Source organism: Notolabrus celidotus, chromosome 22, assembly GCF_009762535.1.
Source record: "Notolabrus celidotus isolate fNotCel1 chromosome 22, fNotCel1.pri, whole genome shotgun sequence".
In the NCBI taxonomy this organism is placed as follows: Eukaryota; Metazoa; Chordata; class Actinopteri; order Labriformes; family Labridae; genus Notolabrus; species Notolabrus celidotus.
In genome coordinates, this window is record NC_048293.1 from 23,296,416 (window position 1) to 23,323,966 (window position 27,551).

A 27,551-nucleotide genomic window follows, 5' to 3' on the forward strand; every position below is an offset into this window, starting at 1 on the left:
GAGTCTTATCTCTGTGAAACGTTCAAAGACATAAAGATAGACTACGATAAGGAAGATGCTCAGGGTCAGACTGGTTGCATACATTTCCGTAACCTTTAGCTTCTGCAGAGACCACAAAGACTCTGATACTGCCCCTTAGTGGCTGGAGTTCAGCCTCATGGTGGGAAGAAATCTGCCAAGAATCCCAGGAACTGTCTCCATGTTCATGTCGGAAGTTTCTCCAGCTTAACAACCATAGATTGCATGAAGCACAAAGTCTCTGAGATGTCCCCCTCTGGTGTCTGAGGAGGCTCCATGTTGGAAATGCCGACTCCAACTTACTAACGGCTAACGTTGAAACCAGACACCACCTGTCAGTCAGATCAGACACTCCTCAATCAATAATCAAAGACTCACACTCGAGGAACTGCAGGTTTCTGCTCTCCCTGAATGTTTTGGAAGCATCACATGCAGAGGGAGCTTTATGGCGGCAGGTTGGATTTCAAAATGCTTTAAAACTTTATTGGACTTTCATCTGTTGGCTGCCCAGGCCAGAGCGGCTCCTCAGAGTGTCTTATAACTCGGCAGACGGGTCCAGATTGGCTCCAGACCGTGTGAAAGTCAAAGTGCTTCACTTCATGTGGGTGAACTTATGAACAGTTATCTTCTGGGGAGTCATGAATTCACAAACTGGATGATCTTCTTCTCAGCGGGTGTTTAAGTGTTTTACTCTAGGCTCCCTGCAGCATCCTCATCCTCATCCTCATCCTCATCATCATCATCATCTCCATTTGAACTGCTAATCCTTTACAATGATCCTGTGTTACACAACACAATGCAGACTATTCTGCTCCCCTGTCACCCTGTTGCATCACTTTTATGTTGACCAAAGAGCAAATACAAAAAACAGGCACAGTCATGTCCAAACAACAGACTCCCCCCTCTCTCTCCCCCTCTCTCTCTCTCTCCCTCTCTCTCTCTCTTTCCAGACAGTTTCCAAGCCCACATTTTAATAACCGGGATAGAGTTCACTTTTTCTGAACGTCACATTCTTTTAAAGTCCTTGAGCACAGGAAACAACTTGTGTTTTTTTCTGAAGCACATAATGTTGAACCTTAACCGTAGATTTACGGGCAGATTGTAGATGTTTAACAAAAGGAGGCGTGTTTGCAGCACAGAGAACAGAATAAATCTCTCACTCAATCTGTCAAAGTCTCTCTGCTGGCAGACAGTTTCCCTCTCCTCACCTCTCCTCCTCTTTCTTCTCTCCACCCCTCAACAGCTCCGGGGCAAGCTTTTGATCAGCTCACACTGCTAATCTGAAAACTGTCCCACTTAAATCCTGCAGCCCTGACTTCGGGTCAGCTGAGAGGGGAAGTGGTGTTTTAGTCTGCAGAGGTTTTTTCAGGGTTTGGGAGTCATCATGGTGGAGAGCATGGATCTAACCCTGGAGAAGGAAGAGAAGCGTTACTGCATCCGTACTAAGCACGTGGCCATCATCTGTGGGGTGGTGGCGCTGTGCTCTTTGGTAGTGGGCCTTGCGGTGGGTCTGTCTGGGTCAGACACCACCTCCCCTCCACCCCCCTCCACAGGAAAGCCCACAGCGGAGCCTACAGCAGCGCCTACACAGCCCCCTGCACCTGACAGGGGTCCCTGCACTCCTTCCACTGACTCCAGCGGGGACTGGAGTAACTTCCGTCTGCCTGAGTACGTGAAGCCGGTCCACTATGACCTCCACCTGGAGCCCAACCTGGAGGACGACACCTACACCGGCACTGTGGATGTTCACCTGGAGGTCACGAAGGCCACTCGCCACCTGTGGCTCCACATCAGGCAGACGTTTGTCAGCGCTGAGCCCCGGCTGAAGAAGCTTTCCAGCCAGGGGAGCCATAGTGAGGTGGGGGTGAAGAGCTGCTTCGAATATAAGAAACATGAGTACGTGGTGGTGGAGGCCACCGAGGTTCTGCCTGCCACCGCAGCAGGAGAGGTGTACGTGCTCAGCCTGGACTTCCAGGGCTGGCTGAACGGCTCCGTGGTCGGTTTCTACCGGGTCATCTACACCGAGGGGGGCGTCCAAAAGTAAGTCCTCTGATCTGATTGGATCTTACATGAAACATACACATAACACGTGTTCATGATAAAAGGCAGCAGCTTGAATCTGGAAGTGTTGCAGGATACAACAACACTATTTGTTTGGTGCTGTAAACACATACAAACACTTTGAACTCACTAAATTATATTTAAAGTGTTTTCTTGAAAAACAAGTGTGGTGGCATTGAGTCAAGACTTTATCATCTTGAAAGCATCCTGAATATCTTGATCAAAGCTTTTCATGATTAAAAGAAGAGAAACATTGCTTCATCAGTCCTATCTCCCCTCACATCCTAACTTTCAGCAACATATCAGAAGTGTTCTCGCTGCTCCTCCACAGATTTAGCTGATCTCTTTTGTAGTCTCCCAAATCAGTGAAAGTGCTGCTGCTCTGTTTGTGACTCTCTGAAAAACTCATCTCTAAATAAATGACCGAGCACAGCTGTGATCTAATCCGGTGCTTTCAAAATGCAAATAACGATTTAAACCCTTTAAGGATGATTTCATGGGAATCATCACAGGGCAGAAAATCTGAGCGTCTTTAGTGTGATTTTATCTGAAGAGGAAATCCGGTTGCAGTTACGATCTGAGGCGTCCCTAATGGGCAGACGATGTCATAGTTATGGTTATATTCCCATGAATAAATCACGGAGGCCGACAGCTGGGAATGATAAGAGCTTTGATTATGGACCAATTAAATCACTCTGATTACTGTTTAAGCTTTTTTTATAAAGCGCTGTATCGGCCATTTCTGAAGGCCGGTAACTTTCATCAGAGTTCAAGCTGAAGGGTTTATTCTTGACCTTGAAAAGGCAGATATGACGTCGACGAATCAGATAAAGCCACAGCTGAGTGGTCGGCCAAGTGCAGCAGAGGATTCATCTCTGTGTTTGGAAAGACACTCACTGCTGAGTGAGCCGATAAGATCAGAAGGAAACACATCGCCTGCTGGTTGGGATTTGAAGCATGCACCTCGTGTACAGAGGGTTTAGTTCAGGTTCGATTCCATGCATGTCATTCATTCTTCCCTGTCCACCGTCCCGCTCTCTTAATGAAGGAATAGAAAACCCAAATCCTTCGTATGAACTTTTTTCTGTTATCTACTGTGCATCTCTGATTATTCCTTTGCAGCTGGATGAGTGTCAAACAAGGCAATTAACAGCAGAGACAAATCTTCCCAACTTCGTCCACAGGGGGCGCCAAAATCAACCCAAACAAAAAATTCCTCACAGGAGCTTTAACTATCCTGTAAATGTGTTCTTAAAGAAACGATGGATCTGTTAGCTTGTTACAGAAACATAAGTTTATAAACACTGTTATTATATATTACTAAATGACTCCAAAGGGTTGAGTCATCATGTTCTGATGTGCTGTCAGTAGAACGGCAGGGTTCAAGTGTAGAATTTCTAACAATGCAACACACAAAGTACAACGCAAAGGTTAAAAAGAATAAAGTGATGAAACAGTAGACTAATACATTGTTGTTTTAGAGGTTTCATTTTTTAAGTAATAATAATAATTAATAATCTAAATAAGAAATACATAAATAAATAAATAAATAAATAAATAAATAAATAAAAAGGTGTTTCGAAGAAGCCGACATCATATCAGAGAAAATAGAAAAAGATAGATGAGAATATTAAAATAATAAATCATAAAACAATAAGTAATCAAATAAAATTAAAATAATTAATTAATCTAATAAAATAAATAAATCAAAAGCAGTTTAAAAGATGAAGTCAACAAAAAGCAAGTCTGTAAAAGTGAGCCTTAAGAAGAGATTTTAAAAGATGTCACTGATTCTGCATATCAGTCAAAGCTAAGGGTGTCATGTTAGTTTAGTTATTACCTTGTGGTTCCTCCCTGTGTTTATTCTGTATTAGTTATCCTTTGTCTCCCTTTAGTGTTTAGTGATCCATGTCTCTTGTTGTGTTTGTCTGTGTTTCCTGTTTTATTCTGTAGTTCTGAATCCTTTTGTTTCCAGTTTAGTTTTACTTCCTGTCCTTGTGTGTTTCCCTCCTTTGATCACCCTGATTAATCTCACCTGTGTCCTCCTGTGTTCACACCTGTGTTGATTACTCTGTGTATTTACTTCCTCTGTTTCCCCTGTCCTTGTTGGATCATTGTTTGTCTCTCCTGTGTTCCCCGTGTTCTCTGTGTTCTCACTACTCTACGACTTGTTTATCCTAAGTTTTAGTTAACCTCTGTTTTTCGTTATTAAATCTGTTTCATTTTTACTGCATCTTGGGTCCTCCTCTTTCGTTTCTCCACAACAACGTGACAAAGGGAACCCTGTCCTCTCCGTCCTCCATGATCAATTTGTGCCAAAGCATCTGGAAAGCGTCACTTCTGTTCAGAGGGATTATGCAGATGTGGCTTGGCAGGGACCGTTGGGCTGCTAGAGTTGGCAGCTCTCCGTGAAGGAGAGCCGGAGAACAGGAGAGCAGGAGAGCAACACAGAGAAGATGTTGAGACTGGGAAAAAATGACCCCAACATCCTGAGAACCATCAGAAAGTTCTCCAGAGACCCAGGCGAAGCCGCTTCAGTGCTGCTTGCTCTCACAGTCATGGTTTCATCGTCTGGCTGAGGCGGGATTATGAGAGCTGGGCTCACAAGTAAATCCAGTCACGTTGCAAGTATTTAGAGAATTAACTAAAAGACTGTACAGAGTTTCACTTTGTGGTTTAGGTTTGGGTGAGGTACTTTGTTTTTACAGTAACCTCTACCCTGACTGACTTTATTGGAGCCGTTCTGTTTGGAGTGTGGTAATAAAGGTGTTTGTGTTCTTTGGCAAGAAGATCTCCACACCTGGTCTCAATCAGGAACTATTCGCAAAGTCAAACCTAAATGAATCAGATGTCCCGGCCCCTCTGAGATAATCTGCCCTTCCTGTCATCACCAGAAAGATCGCCGCAACTGACCACGAGCCAACAGACGCTCGTAAGTCCTTCCCCTGCTTTGACGAACCCAACAAGAAGGCCACCTACACAGTCTCCATCACGCATGATAAGACCTACGGAGCGCTGTCCAACATGCCACCAGAGGTACGCACACAACTTCAATGTGTTCATGATGATTTGGTTTCAGCGTGCTCCTCAGCCACAGAGAGTCAGTTCAGACTGCAGTACGCTCCGGTATGCAGAGCCACCACTCCTTAATCTGACCCTTTGGCATACAGAGGCTTCCTATCATCTGCCAGGACCCTCTCCTGTCCTCTCCAGATTACAGTCTGGCTTAGTGTTCATGATAGCACCTAAAATACATTACCCAGGGTGCACTGCATGAAGTACACGTTGCTGTTTTTTCCAGAGACACAAACTCACAAGTCTCACAAGTCTGTCGTTCAAACTCTAGGGTAGGGTTCACACAGAGGGACTCAGAGTCTTTGGGACTGAGCTCGTACAGCTGAGGGTGAAACTGGAAATCAACTTGTAGTCGAATATCCGAACAGGAGCTCAGAATCAGAGGAACACCTGATAATATTTGAGAGCCACAGTCCTGAAGAAATGCACAACACACCGGAGCGAGCTGAGGACCAGTCCATGACGTGGACACACGCACTCAGACGGGAAACTAGACCCACTCATTTTGGATTTACCAAAACCTCAGGTGGCGTAAAGACGTCTGACAGACTGTGATTTCGAGTGGCAAGGTGGTTATTAAGCGTGGAACAAAACAATGAGATGATAACACCTGCATCAGTCACTCTCTGTCGTTGAAAGCTACTTTCATACGTACAGGATGCACCGCAAAGTGTTTCACTGAGCTACAGACAGAGAACAACAGAAGAGGTCCAATCAGAAAACACTAACAAAAAAAGATTTTAATCAGAAAAAAAATCATTAAAAATAAAACAAGGAATGCTGTTGGTCACTTTTTAATTCAAATTTTAATTGTATTTTACTTTTTGTTTCTCTAGTTGTAATGATGGAGATGGTATACTTCACATACAGCGTTACATCTCTCTGTATCTCTGTCTCTTTGTCTCCCGCCCTCAAAGAAAGAATCTAAACTCTGATTATTCAAACGGAGAAACTTGCCCTGAGATTAAACTAACGTCTGCTGGCCGTGCAGGGACAGCCGAAGTCTGGGGGAGCCCGTTAAAAGGCACACAACAGAAAGAAGTCCTCGTTTGTCCTTCACCAATAAAACTGTCCCCAGCCCGGTCACACTGATGAGTGTCTGCTGTCGGAGGAGAAGCAGAACTTCTTCTCTCATGGCTGAGGGATAAAAAACAAAAGAGGAAGCCAGACTCGGAGGGGGAACACGCTGAATACTAAAAGCACAGGAATCAATCTTGAGCCTGTGTTTTCCGAGCAGAGGGATCCACCCTGCTCCACAGAGACATCCACATTAACCCGTCCTCTTCCTCTGCAGGGATCCGCTCAAGAGCTGCCCGGTAATAAACTCAAGACCTCCTTCATGAAGTCGGTTCCCATGAGCACTTATTTGGTGTGTTTTGCTGTGCACCAGTTTGACCACGTGGAGAGAACTTCAGCTTCAGGAATTCCTGTAAGTTTACATCCCATGCTGCTTTTAATCCCATCACATATACAAACTATTAAAGGGATAGTTTGTCTTTTTAAGAGGGGTTGTGTGAGGTACACGCAGGAACTGAGAAACCAGCTGCCAGTACAAGAGAGGTCCACAATTAAAGTTAAAGCAAAGCATGAACATTTTCTCTAATCAGCGTCCAAGTGTCTTAAAGCTCAACTAGGAGGAAGACTTGACCCCGCCTTGTTTCAGTGCCGGTTTCTCAATAAAGGAGGAAAATTTTACTGCTCAAGGCTTTCTCTTCTAAGTATCTGGAGACAAAATTGAGATTCTCACTTCAGCCTCATTCAAGTTTCAAATTGTTCTCATCAGTTTCTCCTAAAATTCACTAGGAGAAATAGTTGAGACCATGACATGAGTCTTATTTGAGACTTAAATGAGAGATCTCATTAATGGCTAATTTTCTTCTCTTTTTTTAAATATTTTTTTGGCCTTTTTGCCTTTATTTGACAGGACAGCTGAAGAGAGACAGGGAATGTGGGGAGTAGTGAGCGGGGGAAGACATGCAGGAAATGGTCGACCGTCTGGGAATCGAACCGGCGACCCCTACGACGAGGACTGTAGCCTCTGTATGTGGGGCGCTTAGTCTGCTAGGCCACCAGACAATTGAGAGAGCTCCCTGATTTCTCCACCTGAGCTCAAAAGGAGTCACAACACTTGAGAAATACCTGAGAATCATTTCAGATTTTGACGAGATCTCCTTTTGAACTGAAAGGGAGACTAAGCTGAGACTTTTTGCAACTTTTTTTCTGAAGGCAAGAATGGTAAACAGGAGACATAAGCTATAGTCTCATTTTGCTTTCAAACAGATCTCATTGTTGTCTAGGAGACCTAAATGAAACACTTTTGAGATCTCCTCTCTAAATTTATTTTCCTATGGGGGCCCCTGTGGCCGACTTACCTCACACAACCACACTTCAAAACAAACAAACTGTCTCTTCTCTGCTAAACCTCACGTTTACATTTCCACCAATGCATCCACCTTTGTGTGTTTGTCTCGTTCAGCTGAGAATCTACGCTCAGCCGACTCAGTTAGCGACGGCAGAATATGCAGCCAACACAACCAAGGCCATCTTTGACTACTTTGAGGATTATTTCAACATGAATTACTCCATCCAAAAACTGGGTAAGATCAGAGAAACGTTCAAACATCAGAACACAGACATCAGGCTGTCACCGTCTACAGCCGGGGATTCACTTTCTTAAGTCCTGTCGTATACAACAGCTTGGTCTGTTGTATATATGTTGTAATATGAGACCGTAGTCAGGGTCTGAGCTTTATGGAGGTCTCTGGAAAAAACTGAAGCATAGAAAAAGTGTAAGATTTGGATCGTGACCAGGGGAGACTGCTCAGTATGTGGTTCAACACACTCCCAGGCCCCGTCCAACTCTGTTACCCCAAGAAGGCGGAGCTTCTGGTTTGTTTATGTCTGCTCAGAACTCTTAGATTCAACGACACGTTTAGAAGGTCGCTGTTCTTCATCATCACACCGCAGCACGAGGGAGGATGAATGAAACACACTCGACAGTTATTCATGTTTACAATCACGGCTCTGCAGACATGCCCACAGTGTTCTGTGTGTTTGACGTGACACCGACGGTTACTCGTCCTTACCTCTTCGTGATTTGGCATGCTTATGTAGACGTTTATTACTCCACACCACTGAAGCTTCCCTTAACTTTACAAACACTCCTCTGAATCCTCCTTTGTCTTTCAATATGAACATCCCTGTCTCTGAAAAGGTGCTATAACTCTGAGTTCACCTGACTGTCTGTGTGCTTCTGGTACAGATAAGATCGCCATCCCTGACTTTGGCACTGGAGCCATGGAGAACTGGGGCCTCATCACGTACAGGGAGACCAACCTGCTGTACGATGAGAAGGAGTCTTCCTCCTACAACAAGCAGCGAGTGGCCAGTGTCATCGCCCACGAGCTGGTTCACCAGGTATCTACGTACCTACCTTCAAACCTCTAGACGATAAAAACCATGCAGGAACCTCTTCATGCACACATCATGGACTCAGACACAAAGATGACTGAACAAGGCTGTAGTGGGATTCTGTGAAGGAACAAGATTAGACAAATCATATATTTATAAAGGTGTTTTAATAACATGAAGGAAAGGTCACACTTGCTTCCTCGTACTCGTGTTACAGTTATATCCACGACTGCAGATTATCCCAGTTTATATTGATAGCTCACATGCACTATGGTAACTCTGGGCCTTGATCTTTTATCTCATGTGGATGTACAGATTGACAAGAAGAGATCAGAGTTCAGGGATGTAAATGTTTGAAATCCTTTTATGTTACTGTGTTTAAGCTTTTTATGATCCATAATCCAGGAACAATTATCTCCCTGATCAGCTGTGCACCAGATGGGAGATAAGAAGCTCGGAGGTGGTCAGTAAAAGTTTAAGAAGTGATGCCAATGTGCAAACAGTCTACTGGGTAACAACTTTTATGAGGCTCATGACAGAAACGATGAACCATTAGTGTAGAGTTAAATACTGAGTGTGTGAATACACTGAGGTGAATGAACACACAGCTGCTCCTTGTTTTCAGACCGGCCGTGTCCTGCAGAATAAAGGTTTACTGAGTGATGTGTTTGAATTCATGTAGTTTGATCGTCTGATCCACCCTCAGCATGTCAGGGCGATAAAAAGGTTCATAATATGCAGTTACGTTTCTGCTTCATTCAGATCTTCTGTTGCCTCACAGCGAGAAGGTTACTGGTTTGAGTCCCCGGTCAGTCAGGTGCCTTTCTGTGTGGAGTTTGCATGTTCTCCCCGTGCATGTGTGGGTTCTCTCAGGTTAATTGGTCACTCTAAGTTGCATGTAGGTGTGTCTGTCTTCCGTTTTTGCCCTGTGATGGGTTGGCAACCTGTCCAGGGTGTACCCTGCCTTCCGCACAAAGTCAGCTGGGATTGTCTCCAGCTGACTTTGTGGCTGTTTAGTGGTTTGGGAACATCGTGACCATGGACTGGTTTGACGACCTCTGGCTTAACGAGGGATTCACAAGTTTCTTTGAGTATGTAGGCATGTAGCCTGTTTTCAAAAAGCCGGCTCTAATGTTGTTCATTTTCTGTTTTTAGTTTTCATTGTTCCCGTTGTTCACGGCGGTGCAGTGGGTAGCACAGCGAGAAGGTTACTGGTTCGAGTCCCTAGTCAGTCAGGTGCCTTTGTGTGTGGAGTTTGCATGTTCTCCCCATGCATGTGTGGGTTCTCTCAGGTTAATTGGTCACTCTAAGTTGCCTGTAGGTGTGTCTGTCTTCTGTTTTTGCCCTGTGATAGGTTGGCAACCTGTTCAGGGTGTACCCTGCCTTCCGCCCAAAGTCAGCTGGGATTGTCCCCAGCTCCCCTGGGACTCAGAAATGGGATAACTGGTCAAGATAATGAATGGAAGGATGGATGGATGTTCTTAAGATAAGATACTCCTTTATTCCTCCCACAACGGGGAAATTCATGGAGTTACAGCAGCAAACAAAAAGGTGTACAGTAAAAGAATATATATAGAAAAGAAATGTTCATCAAAGACGACAGCTTGGCCATAATCCTCCTGTCAGCCTCCACCTCCACAGGGTCCAGGACTGAGCTGGCCTTCTTCACCAGTTAGTTCAGTCTTGCTCTCCTGTATCCTGTCCGCCCACAGCAGCTGAAATCCTTCCAATGTGGCGTTCATGTCCGGTGTTAGCTCTGTTAGCATGATGCTACTCTGGTGCTGGGTTAGCCCGTCCACCTCATCGTAGACAGATCCAACAGTCCCCATAACGGTGGGTGTAAGGAAAGGTCAACGCCGTCCCTTCTTGCTTGCACCTCAGTACCAGCACGTCGTCCCCGCCTCCTTCTCTTCAGCTCGCAGGGAATATCGGGCCTAGCATGCTAGCTGCTAACAGCTGATCTCGTATGTAAACAATGTTACCATGGATACACCAGGATCTTGTTGTGCTTTCCTCCATCACCTGGAACATAAGGACCTAGAAAATTAAGCATACTGAATAAGCACTTCACCTGGAGTTACTTTTGTGTCTGACGCTCCAGGCAGATAGAACAGAGTATCATCTGCAAATCAGTGAATGGATAAAACACTGTATTTATTTTTATTTAAAAGATGATGGTGATGTTTTGTAGTTAGACTGATCCTTGTAAAGAAAGTGGAAACAAAAATCAGTGATGGCAAGAGGGATGGAAATGTTAGAGACACATGCAGGTGTGTGACGTCTTTATTTTAGTATCTCTCACAGGCCGAAAACGTCCTCTGTGCTGGGTCAACATCAAACAGAGAAAACTGTTTTATATCGTCATCATATCAAAGCACATTTCCTTCTCCTCTAACCTCATGTCTCGATTTGTTTAGTGGTTCGGGAACATCGTGACCATGGACTGGTGGGACGACCTCTGGCTTAACGAGGGATTCGCCAGTTTCTTTGAGTATGTAGGCGTGGAGCACGCTGAGCCCACCTGGGGCATGGTGAGTTCTCCTTTTGAAAGAACAGAAAGTGCACACTGAGGTTTCCATCAGGCTGACCGTGTTTCCTCGTGTCCTCATGGTAACACAGCGAGACATCATGATCATCAGCGACGTGCTTCCCGTCATGGTGGACGACGCCCTCGTCTCCTCTCACCCGATCATTGTGGATGTTTCAACCCCGGCAGAGATCACCTCCGTGTTTGATGCCATCTCATACAGCAAGGTACTCACACAGCGAAGGTCTCATGGATGGCTTTCAAGGACCGTTCATCAAGGAAATACTGTTTTAAATGAACATGATCCACCTCTCTCCAGGGGGCGTCCATCCTCAGGATGCTGGAGGACTGGATGGGAAAGGAGAGGTTCAGAGACGGCTGTCGAGTAAGTCAGCCAAGAGTAGAACTTTTATTTATAAATGTTGTTTGAATGAATAATTAATCCTTTTTTTGTCCTTTACCAGAAATATTTGAAAGACTTCCACTTCCAGAACGCCAAAACAGCAAACTTCTGGGCTTCTCTCGCCGACGTAAGTTTACGTTTTATCAGCTTTATTCTAAAGTTTGATACAAAGCCGACAAAGGAGGAGGATCACCCAGGTGTGAGAGTGATTTTAAAAGTGAGCAGAGACCAGGACTTCATGATCCGGGTCTGCTCGTTAAAGGGGAATGACAGAGATTTAAGGATCACACCTGGAGAAGTTGTTGCAATCAACCAAGCAACTACACCAAACGCCTGCAGAACTCATCGCTCTCCAGATGTAGGTGAGGTCTACAGAGACAGGCTAACGTTACTCACCGCCTCGATCAGCAGGAGAGCTGGAGCGAGGCATAGCATCATCTCAGTACTCCACATCATCTCTGGGTTCAGCTCAGAGAGTCTAGTCCGGCTGGTTGAACCTCCTCTGTCACCGAGCTGCTCTCTCGTCCTTCATGTGACGCTGCAGAGCAATGAAAGCTCCTCTCCTTCTCACTCTGATTTACATTCTGTGTTTTTGATGAATTTCCTCTCCTGCCCTGATATCCCTGAGGCATCGACCCCTCGCTGCTCTTCTCTGATACCTTCCTACCTCGTAGGTCTTTGGTTATAAAGTCAGAGATGCATATTTTGATCTCATGAGGAAGTGAGGCTGTAAACTCTTCCTGCAGAGTCTTTTAGTCCTAGCTGGGTTTTTGCATCTTCTTGAGTCTTTTGAGGGTGACATTCTACCAACTGGCCTCTCTTATACCTCGTATCCCCCAACGTGTTGGTCCCTGCAGCCTGGCAGTGTCTGCACTAGGGCTGCCACAAACGATTATTTTGATATTCGACTAGTCATCGATTACTTTTGTGATTAGTCGACTAATGGGATCATATGTAAATTGCAGCTTATCTCACCAGCATGCAGCTGCTCTTATGTAACCATCATTCGTTTCCAGCTGTAAATGTTTAAGGTATGTGCTAACTAAAAATAAGACAATTAAGATGATAGTTCATTCAACTTTTAATGAACTTTGCAGCTTATAGCAGCATTTCTGACATTTTTTTATGTGATAGTACAAAATAGAATGAAGGCACAACTCTGGCCTTAAACATTTTTAGCTGTAAATGTTTAGTGCATTGTAAAATGGAACCAAAAACTATGCACTATGTATAGTTGCACTATGAATACTAAGTATAAATAGCTCACTGTTGACGTTAATGTTAGCAGCTAACTAGCCAATTAGCTTACCGAGACGACTGTCCCTCTTCGTCAGAAATGAATCAGCCACGACGTGCTTCCTTTTCAGATGCTCGTGCATCCCCATCGTACTGCCAGGCAAGTTCAGCCTTGCATTTTTTTTTTCCATTGCACGTTCTTCTCTTTTATTTTGGAATAATGCTCCCAAACATTCAAGCTCCTTAGCCGGCTAGCCATGATACTGTTTGGGCATAACTTTTCCGGTGACATCACGGCTGACCCCGATTACCACTAGTGCGCATGTTAGTCAAGGACAGAAAGGCAGACAAGACAGCGGGAGGTACAGCAGCAGTTTCGAGAGATAAACAAAGCGTCAAAAAATAAACGATGACGTCGATTATTAAACCAATCGCCGCCAATTTTGATCGCTTACGTCATCGTGACTAGTCGACTAATCGTGGCAGCCCTAGTCTGCACATTGTTTTCTGTTTGTCTGTCACCTTTTCTCCTTCCTCATTTCTTGACACGAAGAAACCGAAATGCGTCCACGTTTGTTTTAAAAGCATCGGGAGCATCGTTGCTCCGTTCTCCCTCACCGCTAACGCCAATGTCCACCATTTTTGCTGAACCTCTGAGGTGTTTCGGTGCGTAACGGCTGGAGGGACAGTTTGTTCTCATGGAAGCAAATTAAACATCAAAAGTGTGTGAATAAAATGTTGAAATATCACCTGAAGCTTTGTTTATCTCCTGAGCAGTAAGAGATTCCTCCTCTCCATGAGCAGGTGAGCGGGTTACCCGTTGCAGAGGTCATGGATACGTGGACCAAACAGATGGGTTACCCTGTGCTGGATCTGTCCGTCTCAGACAACAGCGCCACGCTGACCCAACGGCGTTTCCTCCTGGATCCTAAAGCTGATGCCACCCTGCCTTCTTCACCTTTCGGGTCAGTGACACAAAGACTGAACCAAACTTTCACAGAGCGGGTCATTGTTTTCTTAGAACTTCACTCATCAAGTCTTAGTAAAAGTCTGACGGCTTACATGTTGGCCTCAGAGTTTAGGATGCAGCTCACTGATAGGATGGAGGGAAGGAATCAGAAGTGCAACCAAGACTTAACACCGGATCTTCTGTTTGTACAGTGTACCTGAACATCTTAGTGTCTTTGTATTCCTTTAAAGCATTGAGAACAGAACATGTTTTTTCCACACAGCTACAAGTGGACAATCCCGGTCGAATGGCATTCCCTGAAAACGGACAAAATCATGTTGGAGATGTTCGACAAGAGCACCACAGGTCAGACGCTAAACCCTCACATTGTCTCAGAAGAATCAGAGAGAATGATTGGTCCTTTTGAAGGAATGAATCGTCTTATTTAGCTTTGTATTTTTTGAATTAAGATGTGTGTAAAAGAGCATTTCCACTCCCTTCATCATGAACACCGTGTTTACGTTCAGAGCTGCTCGTCAGGAACTACTCGGCCCCGGTGGACGGGCTGCTCAAAGTGAACAATGATCACATCGGCTTCTACAGAGTCAACCACGACGACAACATGTGGAACACCATCAGCAAACAGCTCCAGGACAACCACACGGTACGACGTGCTTACACGCCACCTAACACGCCACCTTACGCTGCGTCAGCTTCAACTTAAGTAGTTTTCCTGTAGGAGACGTGAACATGAAGTGATAGTTCTCTCTGCTGGATTAGCTGCTGTGTGCCAGCTTTGTGGAGATTATTTATGAAATGTTAAGACTTATATTAACATGGTTTTCTTTCTCAAACAGGATTTTGATGCAGCCGATAGAACGAGCTACGTCGATGATGTTTTTGCTCTTGCGAGGTAAAATCTCACCTCCTAACACCGAGCGCGCTGTGAACCTTCAGTCTCATGCTGCTGCAGGTAACACCATTTTATTTATACTACTCAGGGCTGACGTGATCGATTATGGTAATGCCTTCAACCTCACCATTTACCTGAATAAGGAGGAGGACTACATAGTCTGGGATCGAGTGTCCTCTTCCATGGCTTACGTTCGAGACATGCTCTCAGACAACGATGACCTCTACCCAAAGTTTCAGGTAAGGAGCTGATGAATCCTTCATTTGTGAGCTTTGGTCATTATGAAGTAATTCACCTGAATGTTCAGAAAGATGCTACAGCTGCAGGTAACTTTAATATTTCCAAAAGGCATGAAAAGATATCTAAGAGGCATACACATAAGTTATAGTCCTCGTCGCAGCGGTCGCAGGTTCGACTCCCGGCCTCGACCATTTGCTGGACATCTTCCCCCGCTCTCTGCTCCCCAAAGGAGAGAGACAGGAAGGGCAGTGAGATTCTGTGAACTTTGATGTAGTTTTTTATCTTTGCAGAAACTTTTCCGAGAACATGTTCAAGCAATCTCAACACAGCTGGGATGGGAGGATGACGGTACTCAGACGGAGAGGTACAGCCTGATCTGCTCTTTCCTTTAATGCTGAACCTTTCATAACTTTCAAACGTAAGCAGGACAGGAGGTCAGAGACTGTGATGTGTTTGCAGGTTGCTGAGGGAAACGGTGCTCGGCATCGCGTGTCAGATGGGAGATCAGGGCGCTCTGAATGAAGCCTCTCGCATCTTTGATCAGTGGATTTCTGAAACCATCAGGTAACACCAGACTATTTAAATATGGACACAGCCGATGTGACGTCACCCTTTAGTTTCTAAATGAGTGCATCAGGGGCGGATCAAGATTATTTTAAGGTAGGGGGCACAGGGGGATACAGCAGTTAAAGGTGACTTTTTAATGGTTCTCTACCTGAAATATGTGTCCCTGGCATGTCTACAAACCCCCCGAAAATGAAAAAAATCCATTCTGCCCCTGTTCTGATTTCTCCACCTTTCTGTAAATGTGTGCTGAAACCAGCCGTTTCAGTTTTCAGTGTTTTTCATACATTACAACGACATCCGGTCTGTAACAGGAAGTCAGAGCTCGGATCTTGTTCAGCCCATAGACTGTCTAAAATACAACTCAACCCCTCCTCCGTTTTTAATTCCCTGCACAAATGTGTGCTAACAAGGAGTTTAGGAGAGAGGCATGCTAGTTGTAGGCTGTCTTAACAAACACAAAGGTCGGTTTTACTCCCCACGTCTGCAGATTTAAAGATCTAGTGGATGATTTTTAGTTTTCATGGAAAAGTGCTAGCGCTAGTTAGCATAGCCACATAGCTACATGTTTGTAGCTGTAGCTGTGTAGCAAGACACACGTCGACATACTGACAAATAAAACGACAAGAAACACTAAATCTGCCAATCGTTCAGAAAGGTCCTGCTGCAGGCGCCTCTCCGTCAGGATCAGATTCTGGATCAGATTCAGAGGGTTGAAGTAACGCGGGTCTGTGAGCAGCCGTGTATATTCAGCCAACATGTAAACATTAGATCAACGTGCTGGAGAGCCAAGGGCACACCCACTTCCTGAGGGGGCGTGGTCAGAGAGCTCGTTCTCATTTGAAGGCACAGACACAGAAAACAGCCTGGAAAACAGACTAGAGCCAATACAGAGACTGCTGCGTAAGACACCCAACTTAAAGGCCAATAGGAGTTGGCTGCGTACTTCCTGTATTCCTTTCAAGATGTATCTCTAAAAAAAGATTATGATAGATTATGGCTCATTTTGCCCAAATTTTTGCGGGAGCTCTGTCATTTTGAGACCAGCGCTGTACTCTTTACATGTGACCAGAATAAATGTTTTCTGAGACCTGAACGAATTCTCCGGTGTTCATTCTCGAGCTGTCAACAAAAGAATCTTGTTGTGTTCATGTCTTTGTTTGTCTTTTGTCTTACGAATAAACGAAAGTGATTTTAAAAAAAATCTCCCTAATCACATGTTGTTTTCGTCACCATGGTAACAATGAGAAGTTCTTTTGCATGTTACATCACAATGCCGACATGTGGTCTGTCGGCATAGCGCTGGAACAACTACAATATCACAACTATGATGTCATAAAGAGGGTGGATAACTTCTGCACCAACACTACAGGCTGATCAACCAACACTACAGGCTGATCAACCAACACTACAGGCTGATCAACCAACACTACAGGCTGATCAACCAACACTACAGGCTGGAACAGAGCAGATCCTTTTCATTCTTGTCACACTCATTGACCAAAAGCTTCAACATCATGAAACATATCCAGCTCCCCAGTGGCTACCAGTTCCTGAGATGGCTGGGAGGGGGTGGCTTCGGGCAGGTGCTGGAGTGTTTAAACGTTAGCACCCAAGATATTGTAGCTATGAAAGTCCAAGAACGTAACAAATACTTTTATAAGGAACTATGCATGCTCCGGTACCTCAAGAAGAAAAACACGGACTCGAGATACATTGTGCAGTTCATTGAGCAACGCCTGCTGAAGAACAACATGGCGGCTTTGGTGTTCGAGCGACTGGATATTAATCTGTACAAACACATCTTTCAAAACCCAGACAAGTCCCCTCTAGATGTACAAGACATCAGGAGCATCATCCACCAGTTGGCTACAGTGTTGGACACCCTAAAGACCCTCAAAGTGATCCACACGGATATAAAGTTGGACAACATCATGGTGGTGGATGGTAAAGAGAAGCCCCTCCAGATCAAGCTCATCGACTTTGGGTTGTCTTTGCTCTCCGAAGGGAATCTAGTCGCCATTATACAAACGCCCCGCTTCAGGGCTCCAGAGGTTATTTTGGGACTGCCGTTTACAGAGGCTGTCGACATGTGGTCTGTCGGCATAGTGATTTCGTTACTCCTGCACGGGATCTCGCCCTTTGCAGGCAAGCAAGAAGATGAAATCTTGTGTAACATGGTGGATATTCTTGGCTTTCCTCCAGACCATGAACTAGAAGCTGGGATACACTCCTACAAGTATTTTAATAAAACCTGGAAAGGTAAGTGGCATCTGAGTGTGAGGATGAGGGAGATGGTGAAGACGAAGGAGTTGTATGGGCACGACAAGGCAAAATATCCCCACCCCACCTTGAATTATGTGGATGCTGAAGAGAGGGAGCAGTGCAATGACCTGCTTCAACAGATGCTTCGATGGAATGCAGATGAGAGAATCACTCCGAGCCAAGTCCTCACTCATCCATTCATTACGAGAGGAATCTTCCAGCAGAGCTCAGATATCGACACTGTGAACCCAGGAACCAGGCAATCAGAAAAACCAGGAACCCCTGAGAAAGAAAAGCCAGAAACCACAGAGACAGAAGAAACAGGATCCCCAGAGACAGAAGTGTCAGTGCCTTCACCAACAATAAGATCCATCCTAGTGAAATCAGCTCCTCCTGAATGCTGCTTTGGATTGGATGAGGACTCCAGGGGCAACTACGACGGAGTTCAAACAGGATCCCCTAAGACAGAAAAATCAACACCTTCACCAACAATAAGATCCATCCTAGTGAAATCAGCTCCTCCTGAATGCTGCTTTGGATTGGATGAGGACTCCAGGGGCAACTACGACGGAGTTCAAACAGGATCTTTTAAGACAGAAAAATCAACACCTTCACCAACAATAAGATCCATCCTAGTGAAATCAGCTCCTCCTGAATGCTGCTTTGGATTGGATGAGGACTCCAGGGGCAACTACGACGGAGTTCAAACAGGATCCCCTAAGACTGAAAAATCAACACCTTCACCAACAATAAGATCCATCCTAGTGAAATCGGCCCTGGAGTCTGAGACCTCTGAACGAGGGAGCACCTCTGAGACCTCTGAACAAGGGAGCACCACTTTAGAGGACACAGATCTGGTGGAAGAGGAGCAACAGCAAGAGATGACAGTAAAAAAGAAGAAGAAGAAGAAGAATCCCTTCATCCGTTTCTGCGGCTGGTTAAGGAAAAAGGTCTCCTGCTGCACCTGTGCCAGTGATGTTTTAGACTGAATCCTGTCTTGGTATAGACTCAGAACTTAGACAACGACAGCCTCCCCCCCGGATGTGTGGGTTTCCTCCGGGCACTCCGGTTTCCTCCCACACATCCAAAAAACATCCGAAACCACCTCAAGACCTTCCTGTTAAATAAAAAAATACAACACAACTTCTGCAAAGCTACTTTGAGTGATTTGATCCCATCAATTAATACAATTAATAAATCATTAAAGTATGAATAAATGTACCAAACGATTCATTTCTTTAGTTTATCCAACCCTGAAAAGTCCTAAAAGTTCAGGAACCTTGGGGGGCACACTATAAATTATAACCTGTTTTGCAACATAAAGATATGAGGGAAAGTGCCGCCTTAAAATTTAACAATATCAAATGTTACCTCAGTGAAAAACTGCATGTTAATTCATGAAATCTTTATTTAATATACCTTTATTTGTAGAGCACTTTTCGATACAAGTAACAAAGTGCTTCACAAGAACAATAAAAACACAATAAAAGCTAAGAAGCAATAAAAGCAGAGAGGTAAAACATTAAAGATTTAAATAAATTCACAAAATAAAAGCTTTACGATAAGTGTGTCTTGAGTAGTGAAAATAAAATAAGGGACTGACTCTGCAAGTCTGATTTCCTCTGGCAGGCTGTTCCACAGTCGGGGGGCTCTGACAGCAGTAGTAAGCTAAACGTTGTAGTGAGTGAAACATGCAATAGTTCTCATAAACCTAGGGAATAAAGGTTTATGGATCCAGTGATCTCACCTGGAACAGACTGAACTCCGCAATGGAAGTCTGCGACTGTGCCGGTGTTATAAAGTTAGCGTTGGTCTGCTGCTGCTATTTCCTGTTTGTATTTCAAAGTAAGAGCCCCTTAAAGGGATATTTCAGTTTTTTTGAAGTGGGGTCGTATGAGTTACAGTACACTAGTGCTCCTGTTAGCCACAAGAGAGCTCTTCCCCTTTAATGAGAAAATTCCCAGAGGACCGGCAAGTAAGCTAGGCTATTTTCTCTGCTGACGGGGCCTCCTATTTTGCGTAATTTCGCCAAAGGTAAGAAAATATGGTCCAGGCACTCATCACGGTGCAAATGCATGCACCAGTAAAAAAAAAATGGAGCTACTCAGTTTGCCGTCAGAAACCCCCTTTCTCTTGGCACTATTTTCGGACGCACCTCGCAGACCGGTGTTCTTCCGCTACTTGAGCACGGATACACGACGATCAGATGTTTGGATCAACAAGCACGTAGCATTTTTAGCAGACACTTTTAGGAACAAAAACTACAAACTGCAGAAATGAGTGATTCTGACATCGACGATGACATGCCGTTTACTGTGGACACGAGGATTTCTCAATGAACCAGAGTTTACAGAGGAAGAACTCCAGATGCAGACCCAAGGTACCAACGAAGAAGAGAGGGGAGAAAGTTCTGTGCTAACGAGTGAGCAGGGGAGATCCCACGTTACCTGGTGGTGCCGGTGTGTAAACTGTGAGCCCATGCCTACGTACCCAGAGAGCTTCTGCTGTCAGGAGAGGGACGTAGTGACAACTTCAGGACCTTTCTGAATCAGAGGATACCAGCGGCTCACATACAGATCCAGTCTGCATCACTCATTTAAAAAAAACTGAAATAACCCATTAATTGAACGAACATGGTACAATCAGATATAGGTTTTTGGTTTTGTTTTTCCGCTTCATCACAGAACAGCGGGTAGCGACATTGATCGACAGCATGAAGACCCAATGAAATTTGGGGGGGCACATGGGGGGGCCAATCAGATCGCAGGGGGGGCGGGTGCCCCCTGTGCCCCCACGGAAGATCCGCCACTGGACTGCATAAACAAAGCCTGAGCCGGGAGAGGTTTAGAAAGTGACCAGTCTGTAAACGTGTTTGTTTCTGTTGTAAAGTTTGACGTTATAATCAGGGGCCAAATGGAGAGTGACTCACTTTCAGAGCCAGCCTCAAGTGGACACTTGAGGAACTGCAGTTTTTTGCTCATCAGCACTGCATGCTTCATTTTTTTTTACCTTCACTAACATTTACTTTTCTCTGTCTCGACCTTTGACCTGCAGCAGTGTAGCAGTGAACCTGAGGCTGCTGGTTTATCGATACGGCATGAAGAATTCAGGCACTGAAGAAAAGTGGAACGTAATGTTCCAGAGGTACAAAACCTCGACTCTGGCTCAGGAGAAGGACAAGCTGCTCTACGGACTGGCCTCTGTGAACAACGTGGATCTCCTCTACAAGTAAAACCCGCCTCCCTCTGTCACTGTCTCACCTGCTGCAGCTTGAGACGTCATTCAGAGAGGATGACCTGCGTTCTCTCCAACAGGCTGCTGGAGGCTTCCAAAGATGAGACCGTGGTGAGGAGTCAGGATCTGTTCACTGTGGTTCGGTATGTGTCCCTAAACCCAGTGGGCCAAAGCATGGCCTGGGACTGGACCACACTCAACTGGGACTACCTTGTTAACAGGTGAGTGCACGGAGACAGACAAAGCAGTGAGCAGTGGTGTGTGCTGCATTCTCCAAAATATACAAAATAATAATAATAATAATAATGATGATGATGATGATGATAATACTACTACTACTACTACTACTACTACTACTGATGATGATGATGATGATAATACTACTACTACTACTACTACTACTACTACTACTACTACTACTAATAATAATAATAACAATATAATAATAAGAATAACAGTAATAATAATGATGATAATAACAGTAATAATAATGATGATAAGAATAAGAATAAGAATAAGGATATAATAATAAGAATAACTAATAATAATGATTATAATAAGAATAATAATAATAAGAATAACAGTAATAATAATAATAATAATTATAGTGATAACAATAATAACAATAATAATAATAATAATAATAATAATTGTGATAACAATAATACTGCTACTACTACTAATAATAATGATAATATAATATAATGATAAGAATAACAGTAATAATAATACAAATAATAATGATAATAATAATAATGATAACAATATAATAAGAATAACAGTAATAATAATAATAATAATAATAATATATTAATAATGATTAAAAAAATACAAATAATAATAATGAATACATAAATGAGAAACGCATCACGTTGCTCTGAACTCTTAGCACCCGTGCACACAGACTTTTACCATCACCTGTCGTGAAGAACAGAAGTAATCTATGAATGATATTGTATTATTGCACTGAAAGAGGGATCAGAAACTCCGAGCAACACTAGGTTTTATCTCTCACAATCTAACCACGTTACCGACTCTTTCCATAAAATCCCTCCAGCTATTGGTTTATTGGGTAATTACCGCGCTGTGGGGTCAGCTGTAACATGCACAGGATCATCATGTGATACTTAGCTGATAAGGATCAAGGTTGTTCAGCTGATAAGAAGACACAACTCTTCAAAAACAAGAGGATTTAATGCTGATAAGAGAACGAGAGGCAGAGCGGAGAGTCTCATAAACTGGGTCTATCTCGAAACAGGATTCAAGTCGTCCTCACACATGAGCCAAACATTTAAGATAAGCTGTAGCCTAGAGTTTTACCATCCTTCACCTAACTCCTTTAAAGTCTTTAAATAAAGGCCGGCGGTAAAGTGCTTTGTGGATCATCATAAACCCTTTTCTTCCACAGGTACACCATCAATGACCGGAACCTCGGGCGTCTCTTGGGTCGAATCTCTACCAGCTACAACACAGAGCTGCAGCTGTGGAAGGTAAGAGCTGGACTTTGCTTCTACTTCCTACTTTAGTCTATCTTTCTTTAAAAGTGCAGTTTGTTGAGTTCAGCTTCACTTCCTCTACATCTCCTTCAGAAGAAATGGAAGAACATGAAATCAAATCAGACTGTGAGAGGCCCGGAGTAATGTTTACCTCATGATTGTGGACAAAGCAACGGCGTTCTACACTAACCTGACAGTGTTTTCATTTAAATCAGTGCAACATGTAAACAGAAGGATGCTCACGCTGTGACTATTCCACCTCAGATGTTTTCAGTCGTGCCGTTACGTGCTCACATCCTGACATCCGCTCACCTCGATGTCATGTGAACTTATGTGTGTTCACGGCTCACATCTGTCCGTGCATTATTATAAAGATCCATCAGAACGAATCAATCCCCAACAAAATGAAATCCACATCTCTGCTGTCAGCTCTGTGCTCAGCACTAACAGAGAGCTTAAAGGGATATTTCAGTTTTGTTGAAGTGGGGTCGTATGAGTTACATTATACCTAGTGCTCCTGTTAGCCACAATGAGTGCCGGTGAGCTCTTCCCCTTTTAATGAGAAAATTCCCAGAGGACCGGCAGACAAGCTAGGCTATTTTCTCTGCGGACGGGGTCGCCTATTTCGGGTAATTTCGCCAAAGTTAAGACAATATGGTCGAGGCACTCATCACGGTGCAAATGCATGCACCGGTAAAAAAATTGGAGCTATTCAGTTTGCCGTCAGAAACCCTCTTTGTTTAGGCACTTTTTTCAGACGCACCTCGCAGACCGGTGTTCTGCCGCTGCATGAGCATGGATACACGCCGATCAGCTGTTTGGATCAACAAGCAAATAGCAGGATCAAGTAGCGATATCTGTCTTTAGAGTGAATTAAACTCACTTTTCTGCACATTTAAAAGATGGGACGTACCTGTCTTTATCCCGGCTGTTCAAACAAGCAAACCTCATGTAAGGCAGGGAACTCTAGATGATGAGTGATGCAGACTGGAGACGTACAGTTGTGCTCATAAGTTTACATACCCTGTCAGAATTTATGGTTTCTTGGGTAGTTTCTGTTGTCTTTATGATATAAAAAGAGTAAACACAGTTGTTTGATAATAATTTGCTTCACCCAACCACTAACCATGAGTGAAAAAAAGTTCTTCTCTTATCTTTCATATTCTCTGAAAAATGCCCCCCAAGAAATCACAAATTCTTCCAGGGTATGTAAACTTATGAGCACAACTGTATGTGAGCCGCTGGTATCCTCTGATTCAGAAAGGTCCTGAAGTATTGTTGTCACTAAGTCCCACTCCTGACCGCAGAAGCTCTCTTGGTTCGTTGGCATGGGCTCACAGTTTACACACCGGCACCACCAGGTAACGTGGGATCTCTCCTGCTCACTCGTTAGCACAGAACTTTCTCCCCTCTCTTCTTCGTTGGTACGTTGGGTCTGCATCTGGAGTTCTTCCTCTGTAAACTCTGGTTCATAGAGAAATCCTCTTGTGTCCACAGTAAACGGCATGTCATCGTCGATGTCAGAATCACTCATTTCTGCAGTTTGTAGTTTTTGTTCACTCTAAAAGTGTCTGCTAAAAATGCTACGTGCTTGTTGATCCAAACATCTGACCGGCGTGTATCCGTGCTCATGCAGCAGAAGAACACCGGTTTGCGAGGTGCGTCCCAAAATAGTGACAAAACAAAGAAAAACAGCAAACTGAATAGCTCTAATTTTTACCAGTGCATGCATTTGCACTGTGATGAGTGCCTGGACCATATTTTCTTAACTTTGGTGAAATTACGCGAAATAGGCGTCCCTGTACGCAGAGAAAATATCCTAGCTTGCCTCTCAGTCCTCTGGGAATTTTCTCATTAAAGAGGAAGAGCTCACCGGCACTCATTGTGGCTAAAACAGCGCATCCATTTCAAGATCCTGCTCACCACGTACAAATCCCTCAATAACCTGGCCCCCCCCATACCTCACTGACCTTCTCCATTACTACCACCCCTCCCGCCGCCTCCGATCCTCTGACTCCAACCTCCTCACTCCCATCACTAAATCCAAGCACCGTACCTTGGGGGACCGGGCCTTTGCCATAGCCGCCCCCACCCTCTGTAACTCTCTCCCCCCACACATCCGTGCTTCTGACTCACTTCATTCATTTAAGAAACAGTTAAAAACTTACCTTTTCAAACAGGCATTCCCCTCACATTAATTTTTCCACCTCTTCCCTTGTCGTCTGCTTGTCTTGTATGTCTTTATTTGTATTTATTTATTTATTGTCTCTCTTTTAAAGCGTCTTTGAGTTATTTAAAAGCGCTATATAAAACTTAGGTATTATTATTATTATTATTAACAGGAGCAATAGTGTACTGTAACTCATACAACCCCTGAAATATCCCTTTAACTCTGCTCCCGAGGTGTCTTCTCTCCTCTTTTAAAGTTAACAGTTTCTGGTCATATTTTGTAGAAGATGATGTTAAAGACAAATATGGACTGCCAGTTGGCTTCTGTTGATGATTTGATGCACCTCCCTGCAGTGAAATAGAGATGTTTGTGTTTGTGTTTGCAGCTTTTTGTGTGACACGTTTGTCTCTGCTGCTCTTGCAGATGGAGCATTTCTTCAGTCTGACACCAGATGCAGGTGCAGGTCAGATGCCTCGGCAGCAGGCGCTGGAGACGGTGAGGAACAACATCGAATGGATCAGAGCGAACGAGAACGAGATCAGACGGTGGCTGGAGAACAACGTCGTCTAAACAGACGGTCACCTGAACTTCAACATGGACTTCTTACCTCTCAGCAGAGACAGGACGTGTGGCGGGGTTCTTGTTCAGGGCCGGAGGGGGGCGACTTGACTAAATCAAAGGAGGACTGTTGTTTTTTTTTTTAAACTTGGGCCTACTTTTTGTTTGTTTTGTGTTTTATAAACTTAAAAGAATCAAAAACTTTTGGAAAATTTCTTGTTTGCAGCAGTGAAACAGGCTGAACGGTTGTTTGTAGTCCTCATACCGGATCAAAGCTCAGATCAGATTATTTCTCCTTGTTTCCGACAGACGAGGTATAGGCTACAGTTTTCTGCAGACGGGGAATCTGACACATAATTTAGAAGTCTCCGACCCGAGCACTCACCTCGGTTTAGGTGCACAAGGAATCTGTCAGCTCTTCACTTTGACACCAGAAAGTCTGTTTTTGCAGACACAACACAGACGTGCTGTTCTGCCTGCAGCACACTAATCAACTGATTGGATCTTTGATACACGTGTCACTGATATATCGTGAGTTTTGACATGTTTGCATCATGTGAAGCCGGAAACGCCTACTATCACCCGACAGACACAGTGATGTGTGGAGTTTGTTTTCTCAGCTCAGTCTTCTCCTTCAGCCGCTCACACACTGTATGTTGATCATGTAAACATGTCATGCAGATCATGGGTCGTGACTCGATGCACACACTCCAGTGATGTACTGCACGTCTGCCTTTCTAACTGAGGCGCCGTGTTTTCACCGTTCATTCATTTCTGTTTATTTCTCATTGAATGCTGAACACCAGACGACTAATCGCCCCCTATAAATTCTTTAATGTATTTTAGTAAAAAACAACTGAAATGTAAATGTTATGTTGGTTTGAAGGAGTCACACATGCACAATTTGTGTTGGATTGAAATGCCTGTGACTCTCGGGTAAGCACTGAATCTGTGAATCTGAACACGGTGCGTTGAGACTGTCAGACTCACCTGTCTGTGTTCATCCTGATCTCACCTTGTTTTGTCTCTTTGATGTTATGAAGTTTTAATTTGAATGAATAAATGTGTACTTTAATAACTATGTGATTATTATCTTCATTAATACTAAAGTGGTGGTGTGCAGTGTAATGATGGATGCTGAGGTGCTTGTCTTTAAATTCAGTAATATACTGCCCCCTAGTGGCAAACTGCAGTCACTGCATAGGGTAAAATAAAAAGGCCACAACACTGACAGTCTCGAGGACTTCAGGGAGCGTTTCTTACGACTTTTGGAAAGTTATGAAATATTAGCAGTTATAATAACTTATTAATGGCCCTGTTTTTGCCTCATGCAAGTGAAGCAATGCCCTAAAAATCATGACTGAAGTCAGAGTCCTGGACCTGGTCACACATAACTGTAAAGGCTGATTTATACTTCTGCGTCTCCCCTACGCAGCAGGGGCTGACGCGGACATGAGCCCCACATACTTGTGCGTCGGTGTGTCCGTGTCGGGCAGCAATTCTCCGCCGAAACGCCTGAGGGCAGTGCGGTCTCTCTGATAGCCGGCCGCCTGCTTCCGGTCCCGCTACGATCTCTGTTTACTTTTCCACAGAGTTTCAGAGCGTGTTATGTTAATCTACAGCTGATACATGTTGCTGTTTATCATACAGACATGATTACATGAAGAATAGAGAGGAGGAGATGAAATACACGGCCGATGTGCGGCCTATGTCCGGGATCCCGGAAGTGCTGTAAATGCGGGAAACACAAAGCCGCCGAGCGGACCAATCACAGAGCTTGCGGTCCGCGTTGGCTCTACGGGGAGTTACATTTTGGAGGAGGTGCACGTCATCTACGTGCGTAGGCCTCGGCGTAGGTACGGGAGCTACGCGGACCCCCGGCGTAGGCTACGCCGTTGATTCGACGCAGAAGTATAAATCAGCCTTAAGGATTAGGTTTTGTGTTCTATGTGTTGTGTTAAGTCAGGGGTTCCCAAAGTGTGGGTCGGGACTCCCTGGGGGGCCGCGAGACACAAACGGGTGGGTCGTGAGATGTCTCCCAGAATGTTTTTCTTTTTAAAGTTATCTAAAAATAGTACATTTTACCCATTAAAGTAAAAATATGTGGACAAAAATAGTAGCTAAACTTGAAATAAAACCTTGAAAACAGAAAACTTAATGAGTTTTCTGCCTTTCTTTGTTGCCAGATGACTCCTAAGTTTAGGATTAGTGAACAGTTAATTATCAAAAGCACCAGTAGCAGTAGATGAATTCATAACGGCACAGGAAACACAGACACATGCTCATATAGGTAGGGTCATTTTCTGCAGACCAGCTAAATAAAGACCCATTAAATCCCTTTGAGGGACAGTGGGGGTCACGAGTCTTTGGCATCTATATTTTGGGGGTCACGTGCTGAAAAGTTTGGGTACCCCTGTGTTAAGTAAGTTAT

General features: G+C 44.2%; 3 protein-coding genes across 6 annotated transcripts in view; all 3 read left to right on the plus strand.

The window, feature by feature from the left end:
* The window catches only part of LOC117806222 (NLR family CARD domain-containing protein 3-like), a 435,740-nt gene that overhangs the window by 376,969 nt on the left and 31,220 nt on the right, over window positions 1–27,551 (plus strand). The window lies entirely within an intron of this gene.
* On the plus strand, window positions 1,388–26,199 carry enpep (glutamyl aminopeptidase). Its single transcript, XM_034675039.1, has 20 exons — window positions 1,388–2,058; window positions 4,974–5,115; window positions 6,449–6,583; window positions 7,631–7,751; window positions 8,417–8,571; window positions 10,983–11,096; window positions 11,185–11,319; window positions 11,412–11,477; window positions 11,557–11,622; window positions 13,536–13,696; window positions 13,964–14,046; window positions 14,208–14,344; window positions 14,538–14,593; window positions 14,682–14,832; window positions 15,124–15,197; window positions 15,293–15,397; window positions 20,717–20,890; window positions 20,977–21,117; window positions 22,305–22,386; window positions 24,986–26,199. Exons 1-20 carry the CDS (start codon window positions 1,403–1,405, stop codon window positions 25,130–25,132), a joined length of 2,901 nt encoding a protein of 966 aa, XP_034530930.1. The 5' UTR covers window positions 1,388–1,402; the 3' UTR covers window positions 25,133–26,199.
* LOC117806231 (serine/threonine-protein kinase ppk15-like) lies at window positions 16,728–18,883 on the plus strand. 2 transcript variants are annotated; one of them, XM_034675047.1, is made up of 2 exons: window positions 16,728–18,029; window positions 18,159–18,883. In XM_034675047.1, exons 1-2 carry the CDS (start codon window positions 16,915–16,917, stop codon window positions 18,649–18,651), a joined length of 1,608 nt encoding a protein of 535 aa, XP_034530938.1. In that variant the 5' UTR covers window positions 16,728–16,914; the 3' UTR covers window positions 18,652–18,883. The 2 variants fall into 2 exon arrangements, with proteins under 2 accessions (XP_034530938.1, XP_034530940.1); XM_034675049.1 differs by having other exon boundaries at window positions 18,288–18,883.